The sequence below is a fragment of the Zalophus californianus genome, chromosome 14 (genome assembly GCF_009762305.2).
Source record: "Zalophus californianus isolate mZalCal1 chromosome 14, mZalCal1.pri.v2, whole genome shotgun sequence".
Taxonomy (NCBI): Eukaryota; Metazoa; Chordata; class Mammalia; order Carnivora; family Otariidae; genus Zalophus; species Zalophus californianus.
The window spans coordinates 72,158,846-72,185,079 of NC_045608.1; the positions used below are offsets into that span (position 1 = coordinate 72,158,846).

The 26,234-nt window shown below is 37.0% G+C and overlaps 1 protein-coding gene across 3 annotated transcripts in view; it reads left to right on the plus strand.

The window, feature by feature from the left end:
• The window catches only part of DCC (DCC netrin 1 receptor), a 1,177,272-nt gene that overhangs the window by 706,233 nt on the left and 444,805 nt on the right, over nt 1–26,234 (plus strand). For all 3 annotated transcript variants that reach the window (XM_035724067.1, XM_035724068.1, XM_035724069.1), the window contains exons 6-7: nt 13,862–14,016; nt 16,805–16,925. In XM_035724067.1, coding sequence (XP_035579960.1) covers nt 13,862–14,016; nt 16,805–16,925 — 276 coding nt within the window. The remainder of the gene's footprint in view (nt 1–13,861; nt 14,017–16,804; nt 16,926–26,234) is intronic.

The window sequence follows — 26,234 nt, forward strand, 5'->3', positions numbered from 1 at the left end:
CAAAGAATTTGAAAATAGGTATTCCATTCAATCTGCTAAGTTTTCAAACTAAGAAACTGAAGTCAAGAAAAGCTCAGTTAATTGCTCAGTGTCCTTATCACCCTACAGTAGGACGAGAGTCAGGAGTCAGAGTTCTGACTGTTCTTGCTCCCATACAGCGGTTTTCGTAAGTCATTCTGTAAATAGTCTCCCTTCAGCAAATTTGAGGTAGGAAACCTTGCATTGCTTTTTCCTCCCCATGATTTCCCTTAAGGGTTGATGTATTCTTGTCACCTGCAACAAGTTCCTCTAAAGTTTTTCTAAGCCCCAGTGGAGAAGTATGATTTTTTAAAAAAAGAGGATAAATATGTTTATCATATGTGCCATTTATGCAAGCTCTTAGAATTTCCAGTGGATTCTACTATTTAAAGCTATGGTGGTAAGTTCTTTCAGAAGATAGATTTTCAGTTATCTTTTTAATCATTAGAAATTTTTAGCAAGGAAAGAAGATATACCCATTCATCTATAACTACTGTAATGTCTTGGAATATTTGCTTCCAGAATCTTTTAAAAAAATGTTTTTAAAAAATCACTCTATAAATTTTGTAAAAATAATTCATTTGAATTAAATATCTTCTCAAGTCTCAGTATCCCATACACCCTTCTATGTACATGAATAGTTCAGTGGTTAGGTAGAAATACATTTATGACAATGTCATGCAGCTCTAGGTATTCATTTTGTCTTTGTAAATTCATGTTTACTTTAAGGGCAGAACAGATTAAATTCCTGCCATGAAGGCAGGAATGCCTTCACAGCAGGATTAGCGTTCTCACTCACCTCTCATTCCCCACCTTTTGATTTTGGTAGTTATAATGTTGGTTGTCTCTTCCTCAGGTTATAACAGTTGAAGTCTCTTCAGTAATCTTATTTTCATTGTATTTATTTTATTTCTGTATAGAGTTATTATCAATATTCATCACATTCATCAGAATGTCTAACTTTTTATTTTGATGGTACTCTTAATTGCCTGGATTTTGTTGTCAGACTTATGTTAGAAAGTGCTGTATTTTTTTTAAAAAAGAAAGAAAGCAACAAAGAAACAGAGAGCAAGCTGTATTTTCTGAGTACTTTCGTAATTGAGAAAGTGGCTTTGCATAGAAAGGCTCATGTATAATATTCTTGGGTAATATTGCTCCATTGTCTTCCAACATTGGATATTATTATACGGGCATCTGATTCCCCCTTACCTCATACAGATTGTTTTGATTTTGATTTTTCTGTCTGGATGTTTAGATAATTCTTTATCCTCCAGATTCAATATCCTAAATGAGATATGTCTCACTGTTGGGAGTTATGTGTTCAATTTTCTAGGAACATGGTATAGTCTTTGATTCTGAAATTTCTGACTTATTTTTCAGGGAAAATTTCCTATTATTTTATCTTTGAATATATATTCTGTTCCATTTGTGGGCTTGCTGCATCAGAATTCCAGTTATTTTAACATTGGATCATTTCTGCTTGTCCTCTATCTATACCAGCATTGTGTTATTTTAGTCCTTTGGCTTTTTTCATTTATGTTCACTGTGATTATCTCAAGTCTCCTCTATGTTGGTAATATGGTTTTTAGTAGTTTTTTTTTATGTTACTTTTACTTTCTAATTTATATATTGGCTCTCTAATGATGTTGTTTTGGTCCTTGATTTGTTTCTTAGGTCCACTCTCTCTCTTTCTGTTTCATTGTTATTTTATCATCTAGTCTTTGACCTCTAGTTATATTGAATTTATTTTCATATTATGTGAATCCATTGTGTAAAGCAACTTGAGCAATTTTTGTTCCTACCCTTATATTTTCTCCTGGGTTGAGTGCTTTGTTTTCCTCTCTCCCTTTGCTCAACTACCTTTCTCTTTGTCTCTGTCTCTGTGTCTTTCTGTCTCTCCTTATTGTTGCCTGTATTATATTTCCATATTTCTTAAATATGTCTTTTATCTTGTTCATGTGTGAGTGGCTCTCTGTAGACACTTTTTGCTCTAATACAATAAAAGTTACTTGTAGACTTATTTACCACCCTGCCTTAGGCCCTTTGGGCTCCAGTTTGAAGGCTGGAGATTTCAGGTTTTGTGCCCTTTTTAAGAAACCACAGGAATGGTTGGGGAATGAGTACAGTTGAAGCAACATACTGTGTTGGCTGGTGTTGCTTCTATTCCCTTCTAGAGTGGAGGGGTGGTCCTTAGGTTTCTGGTCAAGTCTTCAGCTCACTGTTAGTCCAAGAGCTTTCACCTTAGTCAGCCCCATTTCGTGTATGTCTCTTCAACAGCCTTCCAGCGTCTCCTCTCTCAGAAAAGGAGAAACATAAGGCTATATCCATAGGTTTTGCATTGATTCAGGTTTGGAGGTATTACTGAGAATTCTTAGGTTTTCCCCCAAACTTCAGGGCCATTTCTGGGGTTTAAGGACAGATAAGGAGCTCAATCCTAATCTGCCTTTCTACTCCAAAAATGTCTGTTTCAATTTCTTTTCCCATTGACTATGCTTTCTTTTCTTTGTTGTTGATTTTTACGTTCCTGTGTGTATGTACTGGGACTGAAGTTTATTTCGTTAGGTATTGAGGCAGAGAATTTAGTTGTGTGTTAGAATCCATCATTTTCTTAGTTTAATGTGCTGAAAGATTCCCTCACTGAATATCTACTACTACTAAGAAACTTGAAAAACAATTTTTCTACTGTAATTTATTATACCTCTTTAAAGTACATTTAAAAATACACAGAAATAGCTCTCATGTATGGCAGAAACATTTTTTCTAGACTTTTAGAATATCCACATCTTTTACTATCAAATACCAAGAAGGCATTCTAGAAAACATTTAACTGACGGAAAAATGATAGCCCTCAAATTCCTGTCAGTATGCAATGTTAGGAATTGGATAACTTATTTTATAGATTTATTATTTCTGTCATCATACAACATACATGACTTAACATTTTTATCTTGTTTGTTTTAACATGTTTTCATTTCCTTCACAGCTAAAATTGAAAATTGATAAAAAAAAGATGTTTATAAATTATATATGTGTGGATGTATAATTTTATGTGTTTACGTATATACATGACATTTTAAACATGAGTATTCTATGTGGTTATATAGTTTACATAGAAGTTTATGGGAACACAAATATATATGTGATATAGAAGTACATATATTAAAATATGTGTTTATATTCACATATACATACACATATATATTTTTATGTGTGTGTGTGTGTGTATACACACAAACCTATTTGTTGGATAGTTGCCATTATCTACCTAAGGCTTGATTGATAGCACAAAAATCATTCCAAAGGTATGACAATAACACCAAGAAGCATACGGAATTAGGACCTTGAGGTAATCCTCCTATTTTTATCACCAGTTTGAGCATCACAGCATCATTCTACCAATCTGGTCCTAGGCTTCACAACTAAAGAGAGAAATGGAAAGCTCAGTCTGGATTTATAGAGAAGCAAACCTTGATTACAGAAAGAGCTTAAACTGAGGAAGGGTAATGTGATTATTTGTCTGGATAAAGAATATTGGGAGGAGAGACTTAAAATAGTTTCCAAGCATATACAAAGGACTCTAAAGTGAAGGTTGAAGATCAGATGTTCTTCGTAGACCAGAATTTTTAGATAGGAGGAAGAATTTTTTGGCATATTGTGTCCAAAATAAGAAGCACTAATGGTGTAGAAAATGAAATCAAAAGGTCTAAATTTCCATTTCTCTAAGGTGATTAAAATACTATCTTTGCCAACTACAGCAGAGTAGCGTAGAGTTGATACTTCTGATATTCTTTTGCTGTAATTGTTATTAACTTTGAAGAAAAGTATACTCTTAGGTCTTAAGTGTTGTTCATCATCCAACTTTTTCATAGCCGTTAATTACAGCCAGGAAATGACTGAATGTGAAAGGATTGTCCTATGAAGACACCCAGGCCTAAATAATGTTTAGTAGCACCTATCCTGTGCTTGGCCTTGACACAAATTTGGAAAGGCAGTCCCTTTCCTTAAGAAGCTAGTAGCTTAGTGGATCCACAACCAGATTGATGTCACAATGAAAGGAATTGCTCTTGTTTCACCTGCTTTTTCTTGTCAATTAATTTTTAGTGATGATATATTGACTTCTGTGTGAGGAAAAACATATATATCTATATATATAAAATTAAATGCACCACTTAGGCTTACACATAGGAAAAAAGGTAGTGTACATTCTAGCAGTTATGAAGAGAACCCAAAACCTACCTATCTCCCTGTTTCCTGCCCCCCTCTCTCTCTCTGTGGAAATGATCATTGATAGACTAGATTGAAACACTTCTTTGATTGGAACATGCTAAGAATAAAATTCATAGCTTAAAAAAACCCTTTTTTTCCCCAGAAGAGTGGGAGCCCCAGTCAGTATTAATAGTTAAAACTCAAGTGAGCTTTTACTTCCAATGCAGAATACATTCTAGTCATTTAAGGCTAGAACCCAACTTAAATTCTTTAGGAGAGTACAGACAGATATGTGTGAGAGACAACTTAAATAGAAAACGAAATACAAATCTCAACACACTTCCTACAGAGGAGGACAGATGCGTAGGTAGGAAAGAGCAAACTAGAGAGAAATATTCAGCAGATTTCAAGTTACTTGTCACATAAGACCCGGAGAGAAGTGTTGGATTGGGCAGAGATACATCACATAGCTCCTTGTTAAAAAAAATAAGGAGAATTATGCACTTAGAGATCAAGTAGGCTGAAAGAAAGTTACTTTGGCAACAAAAGTTAGTGCAAGAAGAATTGAAACTGTGAGGTAAGAGAGCAATTTCTAATGTAAAATTGAGCAGTCCATTAGAAACATTATTCTATAAAACTAGGATTTTGCTGAGATATGTTTAGCACGAAAACCTGAATTTATAAAGACAATCTCCCCCACTAGGATATGTTATCTCTAAACCTACATTCAACACCCAGTGGCCTCCTTTGTAGATCTGAATGTGATTACATATAAAACTATGGCTCCTTAAGGTGAAATTATCTGTTGATACAATTGTGATAGTGCACTTGAAAGAACCATTTGTTTTGGGTACAGAGGTAGTCCTATTTGGCAGCAAACATACGTTAGACATTCAGTGTGGTCTGTCTCTTTAGATATTTGTTTTCAAGGGAAGACTGATGGGGTTATGTCCACTACTTTAACAACAATTTAAGTAACCGCAAAGGGCCTGGGAACTTGGAGAGAGCTGTTCTGCTCTAGGGAAACTAGCTGACTTTCCACTGTACTCAGAGTGGAAATGCAGCCACTCAAGGATCATGCTAATTTTTACTTTCCTCCTAATAAAAGCTCACCAATCTGTTTTTTTCCTCGATTCTTGTTAATCATTCACCAAAGTGATTTGTGCTGCCTCGTGTTAATTTAAAGCACCTGCATGGCTTTAAAAATGCATTCTCTGCCATTTCAGAGTTGTGGTAAATCTTTAGAATGTACAGAATCTTCTCAAAATCAAGGTAATACAGAGTATTAGTTAATTATTCATTATATGCATTAAAACACTATACATAGTGTTTTGTAATTAACCCACCTTTATTACATACCTAAATAACTGGAAAAGAATAGCTAAGTAACTTATCTAAAAATAAAAATACTAGAAGCCAAATCTAAAGAAGATTAGGGAGTGATATGGGACATTCCTGAAAATACTTGTGAGGCATCTATTATATGAAATGAAACTCATAATACTATTTAGATTGTTGTTGATGACTTTGAGGGTGAAATTACAGAAGAAATTTCACTCTACAAAATTCAAATGATTAGTCATAGCATAGAAAGTCTTAGAAGAAAACCAAGTAAATTTATGGAAAACTTTTACTCAAATTTAAGGTTTAGTTATACAAGTCTAATGATTTCAGGATAGAGTGGTTTCTCATCTATTAGTCGTTTCTAAGTATGATAAACACTTTCAAGAACAAATTCTATTTTTCCATATTTCTGTTGCTTATGAGTCATTTTTGGTCATTATGGCTTATTCCCTCAGCCCCAAAATTAAAATAATTCTTTATATATGTACTATAAGTGCAGTAGAAGATCCTAAGAAACTAACATCTGAAGGAAATGTAAGTAATTTATTTCTGGTCATGAATTTTTCTTCTATCCGAAGAGAGTATAACTAAAATCAATATCTTGCCTGAAATTGTTGTAGCATCGTACGTGTATGTTAAACAGTTCTCTGAAATGGATTAATACTATGTAAATGGCACAATTTGATAAACTTGAACATTCATGGTACTTCATTTTTATTAGCCATTAAGAAGTTGCTATGCACCAAATAGTTTAAAGTAGTGAAATTATTCCTTCCATGAGAGTGTGAGGGAGGGGGTATTATATAATATTCAAAGGAAATTAAAAGAGAAAGCATATGCTTCAGATCCCATCTGTAAAAATCATACCATGGTCGTAAATAATGATATATGTGAAAGATATCTTAAAAACTAGGCACAGAGAAAGAGCACTACAAGAAGCAGGAAAATCCATTGTCAGATTCATGAAAGACAAAATGTCGTGGGAAAAGGAGTATTTGAGTTTCCTTTTAGTGAATAAATAGAAATTGTATCATCTGTGGAATGTAATTCCAGTAATTAGGATCCATGATAAAGGATCCATGATCAGAAAAGTGCTGACAAAACATACCTACAGCCACTGATAAATCATATTCCTTCTTTCATCCCAGTTGCAATTTGTGTTGAGAATATAAACTCCAGAGCTGTAAAAGGTATAATGTGATTATACCTAGATCCTAAATTCCAGGCAGCAGATTCTAGTCTGTTCATCACAGAAAAAGACAAAGGCATCAAATAAGAAGAGAAAACTGGGTAAACTTCATTTGTTCACTCTCTCCTAGAGTAGTGTCAACATCAAAAATACACTAAACAATGGGTTGAATTGACGTTAGTGTGGCAGAGCCTCCTCCCCCAACAAGTTATAAACTACTGCTAAGGTAACCATGTCAAGTGCCATAAAATCAGTAAAAATAGTACCAGTGGGATTTCTAAAAGGAGAGAGAATTTTACAAGAAGAAAAATTAAGGTGACCTTTTGGAGAAGTGGATTCATGATGGATCGGTAGGATGTCTACACTCTAACACAAAATGGAAATCAGTTCAGGAAGAGAAAACAGAATGAACAAAGACAGGATTAGAAAAGGTTGGGGTAACTGTTGTTAAGCTGAGCCCTCAGATGTAGGTAAGGGATGTGTGGATGGAAGCTTCAGGAAAACAGGTAGCAGTTTGGTTATATAGTAATTAAAGCAAGATTGAAAAACTTTTACCTGATTTCTAATCCAACTCAAGCTTATATATTTAGACTTTTTGAAGACTTTCTCCTAAATTCTGTATTTTTTTTAATTCCTTTTGCTCAAACAGGGAAGAGCTTTACGACTTTCGGAAAGGTATTCAATATAACAGATACTTACTCCTTTCTCCAAGTAGCCAAACTACACCATGCTTTGTCCTTTTTCTTTTTTTCTCATCATTCATTGACATTTTATTTTCCAGGATAATAAAATAGTACATTGTTAGTTATGTGGTTTCCATGACATTGTCCAAACTCCTCCTCATCATCTTATATTAATATTGCCACAGAAAACATAAAAATATGTATTTTATTGCTTGAGTTCACATAAACGTCATCAGCAAATCTTTGCTGAGCATGTGCTGAGGATGAAGTACTGTAGGAGGCACTGAAATATGAAGTCATTAGTCCTTATCTGTACCACAAAAATTACTCATGACTGGTAACACTGCCCAAGTTAGGCAGTATATTTTCAGAAAACATGGGATGTAAACCCATTTCTAATGTGCGGTATTGTCTCATGCTTCAACTTTCCCATTTAAGTGAGGGAAGCTATTTTTCCTTCTTCATTTACTGTCTGGCATTTGGTGAAAGCTGGAAAACCTGATATAGAAATGAAGGTATTAAGACAGCCAGGGAAGACACGGTGTAATGCTGAGAGCCTAAGGAATAAGAGAAAATCACAAAAATATAGATCATGGCTCACATATATATTTGGAAGTAGAAAAAAATTATTGAGGCATCCTTGGTACTTACTGTTTTATAGTTATAATTACATAATTAAGTCAAATTATCCCCTTAACTAATCAGAAGTCACTATTTTATTTTATTTTTATTTTTATTTTTTTAAGTAATCTCTACACCCAATGCAGAGCTTGAACTCACAACCCCAAGATCAAGAGTTGCACACTCTACCAACTGAGCCAGCCAGGCGCCCCAGGAGTCACTGTGTCTTATTAATCAATAAAACAGAAGGTTTTGAGAATTTACCATGATCAGCTTTGGTTTATTTGGTCCATTGAGAGATATATACATATACAATACACATATACAATAATTTGTTTGTTGTGGGTGATATACTCAGATATACTTTTCTGTTTATTATTTTTCTTTAACAAACAGTTATGCACAGTCCATTTACACATGCACTGTCATTCATTGTCCTCGATTTTTATCTCCAGGTTATAGATGGGGACAGTAACTGAAATACTTGCAGTGAGTGGAATGGCTGGGACTTAAGCCCAGGCAATCTGGCCCCATTATGTGGGCTCCTGGAACTTCACTTTTCTTTGCTCTTCTTCAATATAGATTTGTTATTCTTTTCTCTTCTTTTTCTCTTCTTCTGTACTCCTAACCCTTTTTATTTTCTGTTCTACTCTTCCCCCCACCCCTGCTCTTTAAATAGATACTATGATCTATAGACACACACACACACACACACACACACACACACACCCTCAGGCATATGTCAATCAATAAATAGGCATACCTGTCTCTCTCACACACACATATATACACATATACATATATACACATATATATACACATATATTCAGTTTATTTTGGGATCTGTGAGAAAATATGTATACACCAGATCCCATAATAAACTGAATACGGCAATGAAGTGAGTCAAATGAATCTTTTGGTTTTCCACTGCATAAAAAAAATATGTTTACATTATTTAATGTACATTTATTAAATGTACAATAGCACTAAGTCTAAAAAACATGTATTACATACCTTAATTTTAAAATATTTTATTGCTAAAAAATGCTAAACATCACCTGAGCTTTCAGTGACTTGTAATCTTTTTGCTGGTGGAGGGTCTTGCTTCAGTGCTGATGGCTGCTGATTGATCAGGGTGATGGTTGCTGAAAGCTAGGGTGGCAGTTTCTCAAATAAGACAACAATGAAGTTTGCCACAACAATTGATCCTTCCTTTCATGAATGATTTCTCTTTAGCATGTGATGATATTTGATAACATTTTGCCCAGAGTAAAACTTCTTTCAAAACTGGAGTCAATCCTCTCAAATACTGAGGCTACTTTATCAACTAAGTTTGTATAATATTCTAAGTATTTTATTGTCATTTCAACAGTCTTCACAGCATCATCATCAAGAGTAGATTCCATCTCAAGAAACCACTTTTTGGCACATCTCTAAAAAGCAACTTCTCTTCTGATCAAATGTTATCATGAAATTGCAGCAGTTCAGTCCCAACTTCAGGTTCCACCTCTAATTCTAGTTCTCTTGCTATTTCCACCACATCTGCAATTACTTCCTCCACTGAGGTTCTGAGCTCTCTTCAAGTCATCCATGAGGATTGGAATCAACTTCCTCCAAACTCCCATTAGTGTTGGTATTTTGATCTTTCCCCATGAATCACAAATGTTCTTAATGTCATGTGGGATGATGGATCCTTCCCAGAAGATTTTCAATTGACTTTGCCCAGATCCTTCAGAGGAGGCACCATCTTTGGTAGTTATAGCATTACAAAATGTATTTCCGAATCCTAAGACTTGAAAGTCAAAATTACTCATTGATCCATAGGCTGCAGAATGGATGTTGTCTTAGCAGGCAGGAAAAAAAAAACTAATCTCACTGTCCATCTCCATCAGAGCTCTTGGGTGACCAGAAACATTATCAAAGAGTGGTAATATTTTGAAAGGAATTTTTTTTCTCAACAGCTGGCTTAAAATATTCAGTAAGCCATGTTGTGAATAGATGTGCTGTCATCCAGACTGTTGTTCCCTTTATAGAGCATAGGCAGAATAGATTGAGCATAATTCTTAAGGGTCCTAGGAGTTTTTGAATGGATAATGAGCACTGACTTCCACTTCAAGTCACCAGTTGCATCAGCCCCTAACAAGAGAGTCAGGCATTGAAGCTTTGAAGCCAGGCATTGACTTCTCCTCTCTAGCTATGAAAGTCCTAGGTGGCATCTTCTTCTAATACAAGGTTGTTTTGTCTGTATTGAAAATCTGTTATTTAATGTAGACACTTTCATTGATGATCTTAGCTAGATCTTCTGGAGAACTTGCTGTAGCTTCTGTATGACCACCTGCTGCTTCACCTTGCACTTTTATGTTGTGGAGACAGCTTCTTTCCTTAAACCTCACGAACCAACCTCTGCTAGCTTCAGAGTTTTCTTCGGCAGCTTCCTCACCTCTCAGCCTTTACAGAATTAAAGACAGTTAGGGCCTTGCTCTGAATTAGGCTTTGGTTTAAGGGAAGGTTGTGGCTGGTTTGATCTTCTATCTAGACCACTAAAACTTTCTCTATATCAGTGTTAAGACTTTATCACTTTCTTATCATTTGTGTGTTTCCTGGAGTAGCACTTTTAATTTCCTTCAAGAACTTTTCATTTGCATTCACAACTTAGCTGTTTGGCACAAGACTTTCAGGCTATCTCTGCTTTCAGCATGCCTTCTTCACTAAGCTTAATCACTTCTAGCTGTTGATCCAAAGGGAGAGACATGAGTGACTCTTCCTTTCACATGAACACTTAGAGGCCATTATAGGGCTATTAAATGGACTGATTTCAATATTGTTGTGTCTCAGGGAATGGGGAGGCCCAAAGAGAAGGTGAGGGAGGGGAACAGTCAGAACACATACAACATTTATTTATTAAGTTTGCCATCATAGATGTGTGTGGTTTGTGGTGTCCCAAAACAATTACAAATTGACATCAGAGATTACTGATCACAGATCACTGTAACAAATATAATAATGAAAAAGTTCAAAGTATTGCAAGAATTACCAAAATTGACACAGAGACATGAAGTGAACAAAGGATGTTGGGAAAATGGTGCCAAGGGGTGACTGGGTGGCTCGGTCAGTTAAGCATCCAACTCTTGATTTTGGCTTGAGTCATGATCTCAAGGTCCTGGGATTGAGCACCACGTCAGGCTCCGTGCTCAGGGGGGAGTTTGCTTGAGATTCTTTCTCTCCCTCTGCCCCTCCCCTCCACACTCTCATTCTCTCTCTCTCTCTCAAATGGATGGATAAATCTTAAAAAAAGAAAAGGTGCCAATAGGCTTGATTGATGCTGGATTGCCACAAAACTTTTAATTTGTAAAAAATCCAATATCGGTGAAGCACAATAAAATTAAACTCAATTAAATGAAGTACAATAAAAAGAAGTATAACTGGATATATGCATGTATATATGTAAATGTTTATGTATAAGTTTATGTATATTTACATGCATACATATGTAAATTTTAGTCTCAACTTCAAAAACGAATTTCAAATTTCACTGATGGATATGAGTCAAAATTTGAAAACTCTGATATAGGCCTAAATGAGATCATGAATTCTGATGAAAGTGAACACTAAGAATGGGCAGACTGGCAGTTTTCATGGCACCAGGATAGAAGGTCTTAAAGGAGGAAGAGGAGGAGACAACATGGTGTTCTATCTTTAATAGCTCTCCTTACTTATCTCCATTATCTTTGAGGCTTTGGAAATATTAATGAGTTATTCTTCCACCTGAATTTTCAAGTGGCAAAAGAGGCAATTATTATAAAATAGTTCAGAATGTAGGCAGAGGAGTCAGCCTGTCTGGCTCCACAATCTATAGGTTGTATGATTTGGAGAAAGTTACTTCAACTCCTTGCACCTCAGCATCTTTGTAAAATGGGAATCATAGAGTCTCAGAGAGGTGTGGTGAATATAATAAATATAAAGCACAGGACACCTGGGTGGCTCAGTTGGTTAAGCATTTGCCTTCGGCTCAGGTCAGGATCCCAGGGTCCTGGGATCGAGTTCCACATCAGGCTCCTTGCTCAGTGGGGAGCCTGATTCTCCCTCTGTCTGCTGCTCCTCCTGCTTGTGCTCTCTTCTCTCTCCAGAAAAATAAATAAAATCTTTAAAATAAATAAATAAATAAATATAAAGTGCTTATACTAATAAATTATATAAGGTCAGCTCTCAATAAATTTATATTGGGTGTTTGCTAGTAAACAAATACTTGATCAAAATCTGTAATAAAATCGGGAACACAAACAGACAACTAATACACTTGCTCAGAGGCATTCAAAGAAATATTTCTGATGCCTTTTAGTTTATTGTCAGTGAATTTGGTTAAGGAATAAAAAACAGTCTCTTAGTAATATTACCAATCATAAATAAATAATTTCAGCTCTATATACAATGGGGACATGTTCTCTTTAGAAAAGCTGACTTTTTTTCCTGCGTTTAGTCTGTGAATATTAATGCATCCCAGCTGAGTCATATAAATCAATTTGCCCATGTGAAAGATCAAATAATTTTAAAGTTGTTTTTTACTAGAGGTCCAAATATTTAGTTAAAAATCAGGAAAATAAGATAGGGAGGAGGAAGAGAGAGAGAGAGACAGAGAGAAAGAGGGAGAGGAAGCGGGAGAGAGAGATGAAGATTTCTAAGATCTTCAATAGAAAAACTAGGAACTTTCCACTGGCTCTCCCATTTTTTCTAGAACATTCATCCATGTTTACAAGTTGACTTTGAAGTCAGGGGGTTCAGAGACTATATTATGTAATATAGTATTAACACAAGTGAGCAAAAATTAGCACTTCTTACTCACTGAACATAGCAACAGCAATGACAAAAAAAATGCAATCTAACTTTAAAAATGGCTACTAAAAATGCATGTCCATTTCCTACCTGAAAACGAGATCAAGGCGTTTACTTCACTGTGAATTTAACCTGGGTCTCAGGCAACATGAATATTCAAACCTGACATCACTTTAAGATTCCCAGTGGAAGAGAATGAACATTTCTTTCTAAAATTTCCCCTCTCCTAGGCAGGGTTTTGAGGGACCAAGCCTGAGAGATTCATTAGCAAAGGTGTGTTATATTTTATTTGTAATTTTCGTCCAATTACAAATTTCCATCATAATGTAACTAGTATTATGGCAATTAAGACATTAAATTAAATTAGTATATCATGTATCATGCTGGGAAAATAGTAATGCAGCATAGTAATGCACCACAATAGATAATTGCTAAGGCAATAGGAATGTGTCCCCCGTAAAGATGATAGTCATTTTTTGTGCCTATCACCATAGCCAGTTTCAGCAGGGAATGAGTCCATCACATTAACTAAATCCCAGTGAAATTCTAGAATTACAGAGACATTAAGCTTTCTCGTCTTACACTCTGGGTTGTCTCAGAATTACCAGCTTCCCTTTATTTACTTTATCAGCATAGCTTCCATAGCTTTATGCACTGTTCAGTATCCTTTATGTAAGTCAATTGGATACAAACACTGGGTATTCAGAAGGTTTACTAGATGTTATATTTTTTCCAAAAGTGTTTTTTTTTTCCTTTCCTGAGGCAAAACAGCACTAACTACAACTATTTAACTGTGTTTGGGAAGGGGGAGAGGTGTTCTACAGTGGTTCCTGCATAATAAACTAAGGGTTTCGGGGAATTATTGAATTACAAATATTTTCTCTCCCTGCGTAGTGTTTCTAACCGGACAAAGACCTTAGCATGAAGTTTCACTTTCCCACCCACTCACTTTTGTTTTCTGTCTTTGCAGTTCCGCCATGGTTTTTAAATCACCCTACCAACCTGTATGCCTATGAAAGCATGGATATTGAGTTTGAATGTTCAGTCTCTGGAAAGCCTGTGCCCACTGTGAATTGGATGAAGAATGGAGATGTGGTCATTCCTAGTGATTATTTTCAGATAGTGGTAATTATCTTTTTTTTTTTTTTTTTTCCGTATTAGCTGTATAATCCCATTCATTGTTTACTCGATTTTCAGTTGCTTTTCTTTCCTGGGAAGAAGGTTCCTACTGGGAATCTTTATGGTGTGTTAAGAAAATTGTTCCAATAGGGCGCCTGGGTGGCTCAGATGGTTAAGCGTCTGCCTTCGGCTCAGGTCATGATCCCAGGCTCCTGGGATCGAGTCCCGCATCGGGCTCCCTGCTCCTTGGGAGCCTGCTTCTCCCTCTGCCTCTCTCTCTCTCTCTCTCTCTCTCTCTCTCTGTCTCTCATGAATAAATTTAAAAAATCTTAAAAAAAAAAAAAGAAAATTGTTCCAATAAAGCAAATTATTTTCTAGACTTAACAATTTTTGAGCTGAAAAAGAGTCATCAAACAGCCCACCTCCTTGTTTTACAGGCAAGGTTTTTTAAACAAACACATGATGAAAAAGATAGAGGACCTAAGAGACTCTTTCCAAGTATCCTCATTGCTGGTTCTCGGGAGAACAGAGTTGAGAACCTAGTTTTAGACTATATGAAGCCAACAGTCTCTTACTTCTTTGACTTTTTACCCATTATAGCAAAGTTTCAGCAAGATGTGCCACTATGATTATGCTAGTCTGCTAGTCTTACTTTCATAATATAGACAAGTTTTCCCTGCTACCCTTCCAGTAGGACAGCTGATCCTACTTGAGCAATAGAAAAGGATGTGGTGACAGTGACAAGTGGTAGTGGCAGGGCTAGGACACCATGGAGACCCCAGAGGTCACATGGCATTACACTTTTGAACACTGGAAAAAATTGAAGCTAAGCATAATAGTTCTTACAGTTTCTCTAAGTTCTAGTGCACTCTCCACCCCATGGGGGAATCACAAGGATAATGGTATATTATATTCACTAAGTTGTTTTCCTGGTACACTGTCACTGTGTTGAGGTCACTCAACACCTATCATTACTATCATTCCTTTTCCTGTTACCCCAGAATTCTTTGCTCATTTAAAACTGCTCTGAAAACTCTCCATTAGGTGTAGGTCAGCATTGGAGTTTCCGAATTCGAGGATATGAATATATGAGAAATATGAAAAGCACTTTCCAAATATCAAAGAACTTTGTAGCTAAAGAAGGAGGATTTAGGCCCACTTCTCTTATGTCTGAGATGCCGACATGAACTGTCAAAGAAGAGTGTCTAAACTAGGTCATCTAGCAGAAGGGGAGTAGACCTCAGGTGCCCTGCCAGTCCAGGCACATGCTCTCCTTAGCCTTGCACTGGCTCTCATTGGTGGATCCACCTCCTTGTGGCTGGATCAGCTGACTTTCAGAAACTTCCATGACCTCTTTATGCATACATTTAGTCATACTGTAAGGGTTCTTAAAGAATACATCCATAAAGCATATCTTTATTACTTTTGTCACCACTGTATTTTCACTTTTAGTTGCATTTTTTAATTGGTTGGGAATAGAGAAAGAAAGGGGGAAAAGTGTAACTTTTCAATGCCATGCCAATCCATTAGTTCCTTTAAGTGCAATGCTATTTCTACTACCACTGAATTAAAAATGACCTGCTGTGGGGCAACTTGAAATGTGTTGTGCCCGCCTAGGATATATGCTACTTGCATATAAAGGAAATTGTTGAGTGCCCTTAAGGACACATGATAAAATACAACATTTATTTTTTCCACAGTTTCAATAATCTTTCTCCCAGAATGACTCATTACAGCCAACCTATTTAAATGTTTCTTTTCTTAAGGTGAAAAGAAAATGTACAGTATGAGCCCTGTTCAGATGAAATTGTGCTTAAAAATATTTCCCCAATAGCTCCGGAAATCTGAGAGCCATTGTCTGTCACACAGTAACGTTTAACACAAATAGTAACTTATATGAGAATTGTTAATTAGAGGTTAGTCAGCTTTATCTCAGAATTTTACATCAGCAGAGAATTGACTACAAGACACTAAAAACAATTAAGAATTCCCCATGAGGTAATATTTATCTCTTAATGACTTCAGGGGAAGTGATTTAACATGTCTCACTTACTGAACTAATTCTTACACTAATACTGAAGAAAAACTGAGTCAGTATAATTAAGTGCTATCTCCAGATTATTTTATCATCCATCCTCGAAAAACATGGTGGCTCAATTTATATAAAACAGGAGTGAACACTGCTGTGTTTTATTTATGGATTACTGAAGGTAAAGCATTTTGGCCATATAACAAGAATGACATGGTATAAAATATCCACCATACCATTGCTCTAAATCCCAAAAGGATACATGTCAAAGCAATTACAATTTTAAAAGGATTTTCAGATTTTTTTTTCTCAGTAAATACTTCCAGAAAATATCCAACCTAGATTTCTTGTCTTTTAGAAGCTGCAAAAATCAGTTTCTTTTTTTTTTCCCAGCAGCTGCTAAACCCAATTTTCCTTCAATAACAAGTGAAAGAATGAAATGTCTTTTCATGCTAACCTTTGTTTCTCATCTATTTAATCAAAGAGCGCTCTGTTTGTTGCTCATTTAGATACTGAGGATGATGTGTATTTTTGTGAGTATAGTTTTCATTGCAGAACTAGGTTAAATGTATGCACGTGGATTCAGCAGAGTATTGGGAATCTGTGACATTTCCTAAGTGACATAGGACATATTTGTGAGACAGAACTCTCCTGCCTTTCGTTCTTGCTTATTCAGTGAAATTTTATCAAAATCTTAGGTTCATTTTTGTCTCCTTGAGTTTTTTGCTTTTTAAAATATTGTACCTGCTTCTTTCTTCTCTCTAGGGAGGAAGCAACTTACGAATCCTTGGAGTGGTGAAGTCAGATGAAGGCTTTTATCAATGTGTAGCTGAAAATGAGGCTGGAAATGCCCAGACCAGTGCACAGCTCATTGTCCCTAAGCCTGGTAAGTTGAAGGGAACTTTGCTCTGGCACTGGTAGCTATCTCTATGCTTGGTCCACTTGTGAAATCCTTATTGTTTTCCCTCTCAATGTCAATTGGAAATTATTTAATTATTTAGTTTATCAGGGTGTACATTTATGTGTTGATGTCATATTCTTTCTAGAAATGTATCTAGTATGTATCTCCATCCAGTGAGATAGAGTCATCATGAGCAGTAGGTACCTCTGGTTATCAAGATAACAACCACTAAATTGTTAGCTTCTCCCCTCTTTTGTGGCCTGCTTTTCTTCTAGTATTTCTGGTAAATGTAGAATATAAAGAGAGATGGAGTATGTGTGTGTGTGTGTGTGTGTGTGTGTGTGTGTGTGTGTGTGTGTGTATGTATAGTCTTGAATCGTGGAAAATGGCAGAAAATAGTAGAAGCAATCACATGAAAATAAACACATTTTTCTATTTTTTTAATAGATTTTGATAATTTTTCTTTTTTTTCTATTATTTATGACATTTATATTTTATTTTGCCCTGTAGTCTTTTGGCAGTTTAATATGGCGGTGTATTCAAAACTGCTATAACTTGGGGCACCTGGGTGGCCCACTCAGTTAAGCATCTGACTCTGGTTTCGGCTCAGGTCATGACCGCAGGGTCATGAGATCAAGCCACACATCAGGTTCCATGCTCAGCGGGGAGTCTGCTTGAGATTCTCTCCCTCTGCCCCACCCCCCAACTCTCTCTCTCTTTAAAAAAAAAACTATCGTAACTCTATATTAGATGGATCATGTATTATCCCCAAACAACAAAATCTTGCCAGAAAAAAAAGAATAGAGGAAGGAAAAACAAATTGATCAGCTGCTCTGAAATGTTGTAATACTAAAGAAAGTCAAAAATATTCATTTTTTAAGTAGGGATGGAAAAGTTGTTCAGATAGATCGAATTACTTTAAAACGTTAGTATCTTCTATGAAACTTTTCATACCACCTATTATTTTAATTTCAACTTTTCAAGACCAATTTCCTCCATCATGCCATGACTCAGTATTCTTGTCACACTTTACCTATAATAAATTTAATAGAAAATAACTGAAATGTATGAAATAAAGCCTTTCTTTGGCTTCTATCCTTTAAAATATGTCTTTGAAGGCCTTATATTTTGTGCATCCCTAACCAATTATTTGAAGACTCTCAGATGCTCATAACAATGCTCGTGACAATGACTCTCCCTTTTTTTCTTGATTGAAACAAAAAAACAACCATAGGACAATAGTCCCAGACGAGGAAAAGAACTAAAGGAATCATCTAGGAATTAAAAGGGACAATTAACACTCGTTTAAGATTGCCAGTTTCTCCAATGGACTATTCCTTTTCCCTCCATTTACTGTGCTTTAAGTGTTACTGTGACTGGGTGCATTCTCTTCTGCTGGAACGGTAAGTTATGGATAAGTAGGAGAAAAAGAGCCTCTAGAATCAGGGTCTCTGATTCAGAACTGTGCGCCATCTCATTAGTAATGACAATGTGACCACACAGAACAAGAGAATTCTAGTTAACCTTGATTTTCAGCTACAGCCATAATGCTGAGGAAAATGCTGGGTAAGCAATCCCATATTTCTAAAAAAGGATGTGAAATAGTTTCTTCTAGGACTTGTCAGCACTGACCAAACACACCCAGTGGCCATCCTCTGCAATTGCCCATAGTGTTGGAGAATTCTCTGAAGTTCTTGAATTCATAGGATTAGAGATTATCATGGTGCTTTCCCTTCCACACAGGTCAAGTTGTGGAGACACCAAGAAAACCTCTTGAACAGATTGTGTGCGTGTGTGTGTGTGTGTGTGTGTGTGAGAGAGAGTGTGTTTTACTGAGAATTGCTTGTAAAAATGGGAAATGGACAAATTCCTGCAAGCTGGAAATTGTCTGGAGCTGTCCACAATGATACCAGTAAGAGAAAGGGTAAGGCAACTGTGAGGAGAAGCTCTATTTCTTGGGGAAGAACAAAGATATGAGTTGCGCTTGAAGATAACAGAGCTGGAGTCACTATGAAGGGATCATGCCTGAGAGGTCCTGCCTGCAGAGGTTGCATGCACCAGAAGACAGACACTGCGGGGGAGGGAGCTGAGCTGGGGTGCTGGTGCAGACGGCCCACTAGCCCATGCAGAAAGTCCAGTGCAGGGATTCCTCAGGTGAGGGCAGGAGTCTCTCAAGAACCCACAGAGCGGCCTCCCAAAAAAGAAGCTCGCAGATGCTTTCCACTTTTGAAAGCAAGTCCGTCCTTTCCTGTCTGACCCTGGAGAAGCCCTAAAGAGAGTATCAGGATTGGGGACTAGATCTGACAGGGTGTGTATAAAGGTGGACCACAGGATAATATACAACTGTTGCCTCTTAGTATTCTAGCAGTTCAGCTCATTCAATAAACCAGTTACAAGCATCCCGCGTCACTCTCCCTGCAAGCTCTCAGTTCAAAGGATAGCCATTTGTTCCCGACTTCTTGCATTCCACCTGGGCCCTGAGTCATTAGGTCTGAGGCTCCCCTCAGCAGGAGAGTCATTTACCTCCTCAGAAGGGCAAGCCTCTGAGCATCTGGATAATTCATTCTTCCATGTAGATGGTAAAGTATTATCAGTGTATTCTGCACTCTCAGTCGATGTTCATTGTGTTTGGCAACAGATGAGAATGAAAGTAAAAGCAAATGAAGATAAAAATCTGAAAGCGTGACAGGACACAATTGTGACTGTCTTATATCCCCTCTTATAAATGATGGATTGCTTTTTATGGCTATTCAAGCAGGTCTTCAAATCATGCTTCTCCGGCTACTCGGAGATGCAGTGTAGGCCACATGCACAGATGGTGAAGAGGCCCAGCTATAAATGTCAATTCAGCAGTGAGGCTGACCATGGTGGGCAGAACATGGCCCTCTCTGTTGAAGTTTCAGCAAAAAATGGCCTCCATGTATTTGGAGGCACATTGTGGCCCACATAGCCAGCTGCTCAGCTTTGGGCTGTCCACAGGCTTGTGGTGGAGAGTTCCCCTTGGCAACCATAACAATCTGCTCCTCATGGAAGCACACACAATGACCCATTCCAGCCAGTGTCCATTGTTAATGGGTATTTACATAAGCCTAATGAAGTTTCAACATAGTCTTTTATAGACAGTTAACTATTCCCACTTTAGCAATTAGTGACTTAGGAAATAAAGTAAACATAATCTACTAAATTAAACTGAGTTAATGACTTGTTTTGCTCTCCAGAAAATAAGTTTGAGAAAAATATTGAGATGTGTATACCGTAACATGTGAAATATCTACATGGTTTCCTCTAGGCAAAGGTCAAGAAGACCAATGACAATTTAAAAAGTCATTATACTATAGGAAGTCCTATCACTAACAGTATATATGTACCACTGTATCACCATATACACAGTTCCAGACTGCTGCCTCCCTGCCTCCGTCTCTCATTTTCTCTCTCTCTCTTTCTCTTTCTCTTTCACACACACACACACACACACACACACACACACACACACACACACGCATGCATACACACACAGGATATATGAAAGCCTGCCTTCTTAAGACTTTACATATACATCAAAAAGACTAGCCATGTTATATAAGTGATGGTGAATGGAAATTAAAATACTTTAGCTGATTTATATTACTTGTATTATCTATTAATCTCTTCTAACAGCTAAGAAAAAGTTTTATTGCTGTTGCTTGTTTTAGTTTATTTATTTACTTTCTTTTGGGGGGGGCACATTGGTTTAAGAAGTTGCCTTTCCAAATGAACTATAGCTCCAAGTCCACCATTCAGTGAACACACCAGCCAGAAAGTATCAAGAATCAATGTGTTAGGTGTCATAAGAACAAGAAGGTCCAGTAGACAGATTTGCAAACATGTGAGCAGTAGGTTAGGATCTGGTTGGCATAGCAGATGCTGATGAACTATTTAGCATCAAGTTATCATCTAGTAAACTGTAGTGTGGACAGGTAGTAATTAAATTAAGAAAACTATTTGATAGCTGGGTGGAAAAGCTAGCAATTTTCTTTTGCTGAGGGTGTGTGGGGTAGGGAACAAGGCAGGAAAGATAAGATATATATATAAGATATCAATTACCTCTGAGTTGGTTTTCCTTGTTCCAGCTGCTGGATGGTGTTCAGTTTCCTGGCAGTGGTCTGCAGTGAAGGTCATTGAAAATACTTAACTGTTGGCTAGGGGAGTGGCAGGCCAGGGAACTGGGAATGAATGCAGTGATGATCAGGACATATGCTGTCTGGAATATTTTTAATTTAATGACAGAAATGGGTAAAGATAGAATAAAGTTGCCATGGGAAGAGATAATGTATTCTTCATATTCTTTTTTTTTTTTTGCATTCTTCATATTCTAATATATACCAAAAAAGCTACATGGTCAAAATGAATACATGCCATTATAAATATTCCCTAAGTATAGATTTGCTTAGGCAAGACATCATATTATGCCTTCCATAGAAGAAGTAAATATGCACTAGGTGTCTCATGTTAATATTGAATGCTTTTTAATCTGGTTTTGTTTTATTTGTTTTTTCCTCCACTATTGGTAAGAAAATAGAATTTCCTGCTGCAGGAGGGGAAATATATTGACTAGGCATTTAGGAAAATGTGAGCTGTTATCAATGCCCTGCCCTCCTTTGGAAAAGGTTACCGGTCACAAATAACATTGAATTTTCAACAATTTATTATGGCAGTATATCATATAACTTAAAATTAGCGAAAGTATTTAAGTCTGATCATGAACATTAAGGCATAAAATCAGAAATTTTGTTTTTGATTTTGTTTTTTTTTTCCATTTTTGATCTGTTTTTGTGACTTGTTCCTTATCCATGTGAGAAGAATACCTTGAAATCCAAATAGACAAGAGGAATATTTGGATGCTCACCCATATAATTGTATATTAACTTCAACTATTTATAGTGTTTCTTACTAAATACTGACTCTTACATAGTTAATTCAGTGGTATTGTGTGAAGCAATGAAAAATTGCTTAAAAAATTAGTCTTAGCCCTCAAAATTTGTTAGAATTTGTCAGTGTAATAGCACATAAGTGACTAGATAAGACAGAAGGTAACAAAAGCAAACAGGAAGTACTTCTCAATCTCTTATTAGTCACTGGCGGTCAATTGAGTTGAATTTTTGTCTCTCATATGAGAAGGGTTACTATGACTTAAATGCTCAGTTGTATTTAGTGTGGGATCAAATTGTTCCTGGAATTCTGTAAATAATTTAGAAGAGCCAATTCCATGTCCTAGACTGACATGTTTGTGGATCCAAACTAGAAAATAAGTCATTGGACAGTTTTCCTCATACAAACTGAGATGCTTATTAAAACTACAAACATTCTCTTTCGTTTTCCATCGAGTCTAAATGAATAAAAGTCAACTTAATGTGTTTGAAACATATTACCAATGTGGTGATATTATAGCTCATAAGTTTTCCATGAACATTTTCCCTTGTAAACCTTGGGGGTAATTAACTGTAGCTAATAGGATACAGAACCAGAATTTTCAAGGTAGTTTATAATGTCAGCAGCATATATGGCTATGAATGTGTTCAATCTACTAAAATGTTATTTTTGCTTGCCAAGGTGAAGATAAAAATAACAGGATGGTAGTCTGTGCTCTTTTATTTTCTACCTCAAGGTCCCCTTTCCTTAGAGTGTTGACACTCAAACTAATACTTTTCCTGAGGGGTTCATAGTTTGTCATAAATCAGTTATTTGATCTTTTATCATATAACATTCATACTCTAGATGAGATGCATCTATATCTCATCTTTATATCCTTGGCTAGTTTACCTATAGAGATTTAAAAACATAATGGAACGGGCACCTGGGTGGCTCAGTCGGTAAAGCATCCAACTCATGAATTTGGCTTAGGTCATGATCTCATGAGTCATGAGACTGAGGCCTGCCTTGGGCTCCATGCCCAGTGGGGAGTCTGTTTGAGATTCTCTCCCTCTGCCTCCTCCCCCCCATTCATGCTTGCTCTCTCTCTGTCTCTCTTAAATAAGTAGATAATTAAAAAACATAATGGAATATAGAATATATGTATGGACAGAATCATAGATGATGTTACCTAACCTTTCCAAGTCTACATTTCATCAGCTGTAAAATGCAGTAGATAATTGTCTTGAAGACAATTTATTGCAATAAATGTATGTAAAAGAGATTTGTAGGCTCTAAATTGCTACACCAATGTTAGCTATTATAAAGTTTTCTGTTGCTTTGTTTTCTCAAGAAAAATAGCAGGCATTTATTGGGGTGAGTTACAATGATAGCTTTCTTCTGGCATATTTTCCCATCTTACAAGAAAAGAATTAATAAGCAGATATTTCAACAACAGTGTCCATTCGAAGTTTTAAGTTTTTAGCCTGGTGGACAAGGTTAAGGGAAAAGGTCTGTTTCAAAATGACTGCTAGTGGAAAGGTTTGCTGCAAAGTTTGCAATATCAGTTTAATGACTTGCTCATTCCAGTTTTATGTTGGCAGAGATTTCTCAGCAAATAAAGGCTTGTCATTCACCTTGTCCTTGGTTCAGCTTGTGCTTCAAGTAGGAAGCTAGCTCAGTGCTAATCAGGAGGATATGGCTGTATGGCAGACTTTGAAATTAGAAATGAATTCTTCAGTAATGTGAAGTATCCTGAGACCAGTGATAACTATAATCCATACAATATGGAAGACTTGATAGATTCATAAATATTGATCATATCATATTTTGGTGGTGAACACACCAAAGAGTGTTATTCTAGATCTTTTTTTTAACTCTATAGTGAGTAAGTGGAGAAGAAGAATCTTGATTTTTACAGGGAACCCAAATGATTATAGCTTGTTGTATTTCTACCTTTTACATATAAATCACCCTTTGATAACAAGTGTCTGTGTACACATACACCATACACATGCAAATATATATATATTCCTTCTGATATATTGTTATTAGAAAATTTTAAGTTATCAATGTAATAATTAGGAAGTATATATAATTAGTTAAAGGTCTAATTTTTAATTTTGAAGGTGATACTATCAACATTGATAGAACTATAATGAAATGGCACTCATACGCAGTTTGAAGGAGTGAATTACAATTACAATACAGTCACAACAAAAACATCAGATGATCCCTATAGAAGCTTCGAAACTGTGTTAGCCTGAGGAGCTGTCTATCTACCCCAGAAATGGGTGTGACCTTGAGTGAGGTGTTCTCTTTAGCTAAAGGCAGTCACTGGAAATGGATTCAATAAGGAGCCTTCAGCCACTGTCACTCCCTCCAGCTGGAGGAATGAGTGCTATAGTCCTGAAAGGGAGCACTGGATGGTGTACCACTGCATCCACTATGGTCCTACCCTTGTGCCACTCAAACCTATTTGCTTCATGTAATAAATTTTGGAGGGGTGCCTGGGTGGCTCAGGGGGTTAAGTGACTTCGTTTGGCTCGGATCATGATCCCAGGGTCCTGGGTTCAAGCCCCGCATCAGGCTCCCTGCTCGGCGGGAAGCCTGCTTCTCCCTCTCCCACTCCCCGTGCTTGTGTTCCCTCTTTTGCTGTCTTCTCTCTCTCTGTCAATTAAATAAATAAATAAAATCTTTAGAAAAATAAATAAATTTTGGAAATAACTATTCCAGAATCTAAGTTGGTTTATTCCCCGGGGAAAAGAGGAAGGTTAGAGGTGTGAATGAAATCCCCCTCCAATGCAACTGCAACTGGTCTCATGGCTGAAACTGGTACTCATTCTTTCTATCCTCCTACCCATTATGTATTCCTCTCACCCCCAGCTAGTGTCTCTGCCAGTCCATCTGGCTCATCGAGTGGGATGACTCAAACTCCTATCCCTTCACAGGTCATAGAAATTTTATATTAGTCCACTTACCATCAAAATTGGGGAAGAGTACCAAGAGACACGTCCAGTAGATCACCTGAGTGCCAACAGTAGTCTTCCCTGTTTTCCCTCCTCCTCCTGATGATCTGGGTAATTATTCTTGCCTTGCCTACTTGTATATTGGCACAAGAAGCCTGAAAGGACCAGGCAGCAGTGATCACTCAAGTTCAGTGACGTCTCCTCTGAGAACTAGGACTTTTAAGTCCATAGAGCCTAGAGTTGCAGGGATAAGGAACACACATACTCCAGCTGGATCACTGGGAGTGATGGTCAGCAGGACCACACCTACTTCAATCTCTTGTATCCATGTACTCTACCTGTTGAGGACATGACAACGTATACTGGTCATTGCTTTAGAGTATATACTGCACCCTAGAGGAAGGCACTCCATCTTAGGATATCATCTCTACTTTGTTTCCTCAATTGCCCTTCCAAAAAGCTGTACTTTTGCTATATCGAGTCAACAGCTTCGCAGTGGTTGGTACATGATAGGATCAGGAGATCTTGTGGTCATGTATTCATCCCCGTACCTCTTTTGCTATTAAATGAGTTACTTAATCTTTCGCAGTGTTATGCAGGAGCTCATGTTGGTGGCTCGGATACTTTGTGAGCTCTCAGATAGTGCTGCAGCCTGAAGCCTGAAAGCAGGAGTGCAAGAACATGCGTATATTCCAGTCAAGATGAATTTCTGCACTTTCCAGAACAGAAGGGGTTCAATATAAACAATATGTCACCAGTAGGCTAGTTGAAATGGTGTTTTATTGAGTGCTCAGCATTTGTCCTATTTGCTAGTGGATTAAATATATGACAGTAGCAGTAGTTGCTGGTGGACAGCAGCAGCTTTGTTGGGTTTGAGCCCATGCTACTGGGCAATGTGTAGATTCCATCTTAGACACTATAGCCTCTTCATTCATGTACTTTTGTGCCACCCCTGGAACCTCGCTGATGTGAACTGGCATCTACTTGTTTAGTGCCTCAGCTTTGGAGGATACAATTTGATATTTAGATGTGATTCAAAGATCTTTGCACTTGATATTCACTCTCATAGGCCCACCTACATCCCTCTTTTCCAAACCTCCTTGTGCCTGATCTTCCAGTCACTCTCCCTTCAGACCTGTAGTCAATCAGCCAAACCATCTGACTTTATTCATAGTCTGTATGTATATTCTTACCTTGGACCATTTTTCTTTTCATATAAGGCAGATGATCTGGTATGCTCAACACTCTGCCTTCCAGGGAAAGTTCTCTTACTGCCCCCCTTTAGAGCTATGCCTAAGTGAGGCTGTGGTATAGCAGCCATCTATTTTGGTGCAACCACATACCCACCACGTACCAAACTGACAAAGCTTGGTCTTTTTCCTCCTCAGTCACTTGGCCATAAGTGTGAGTTGAGGGGGAAGATACTTATACAACAGTG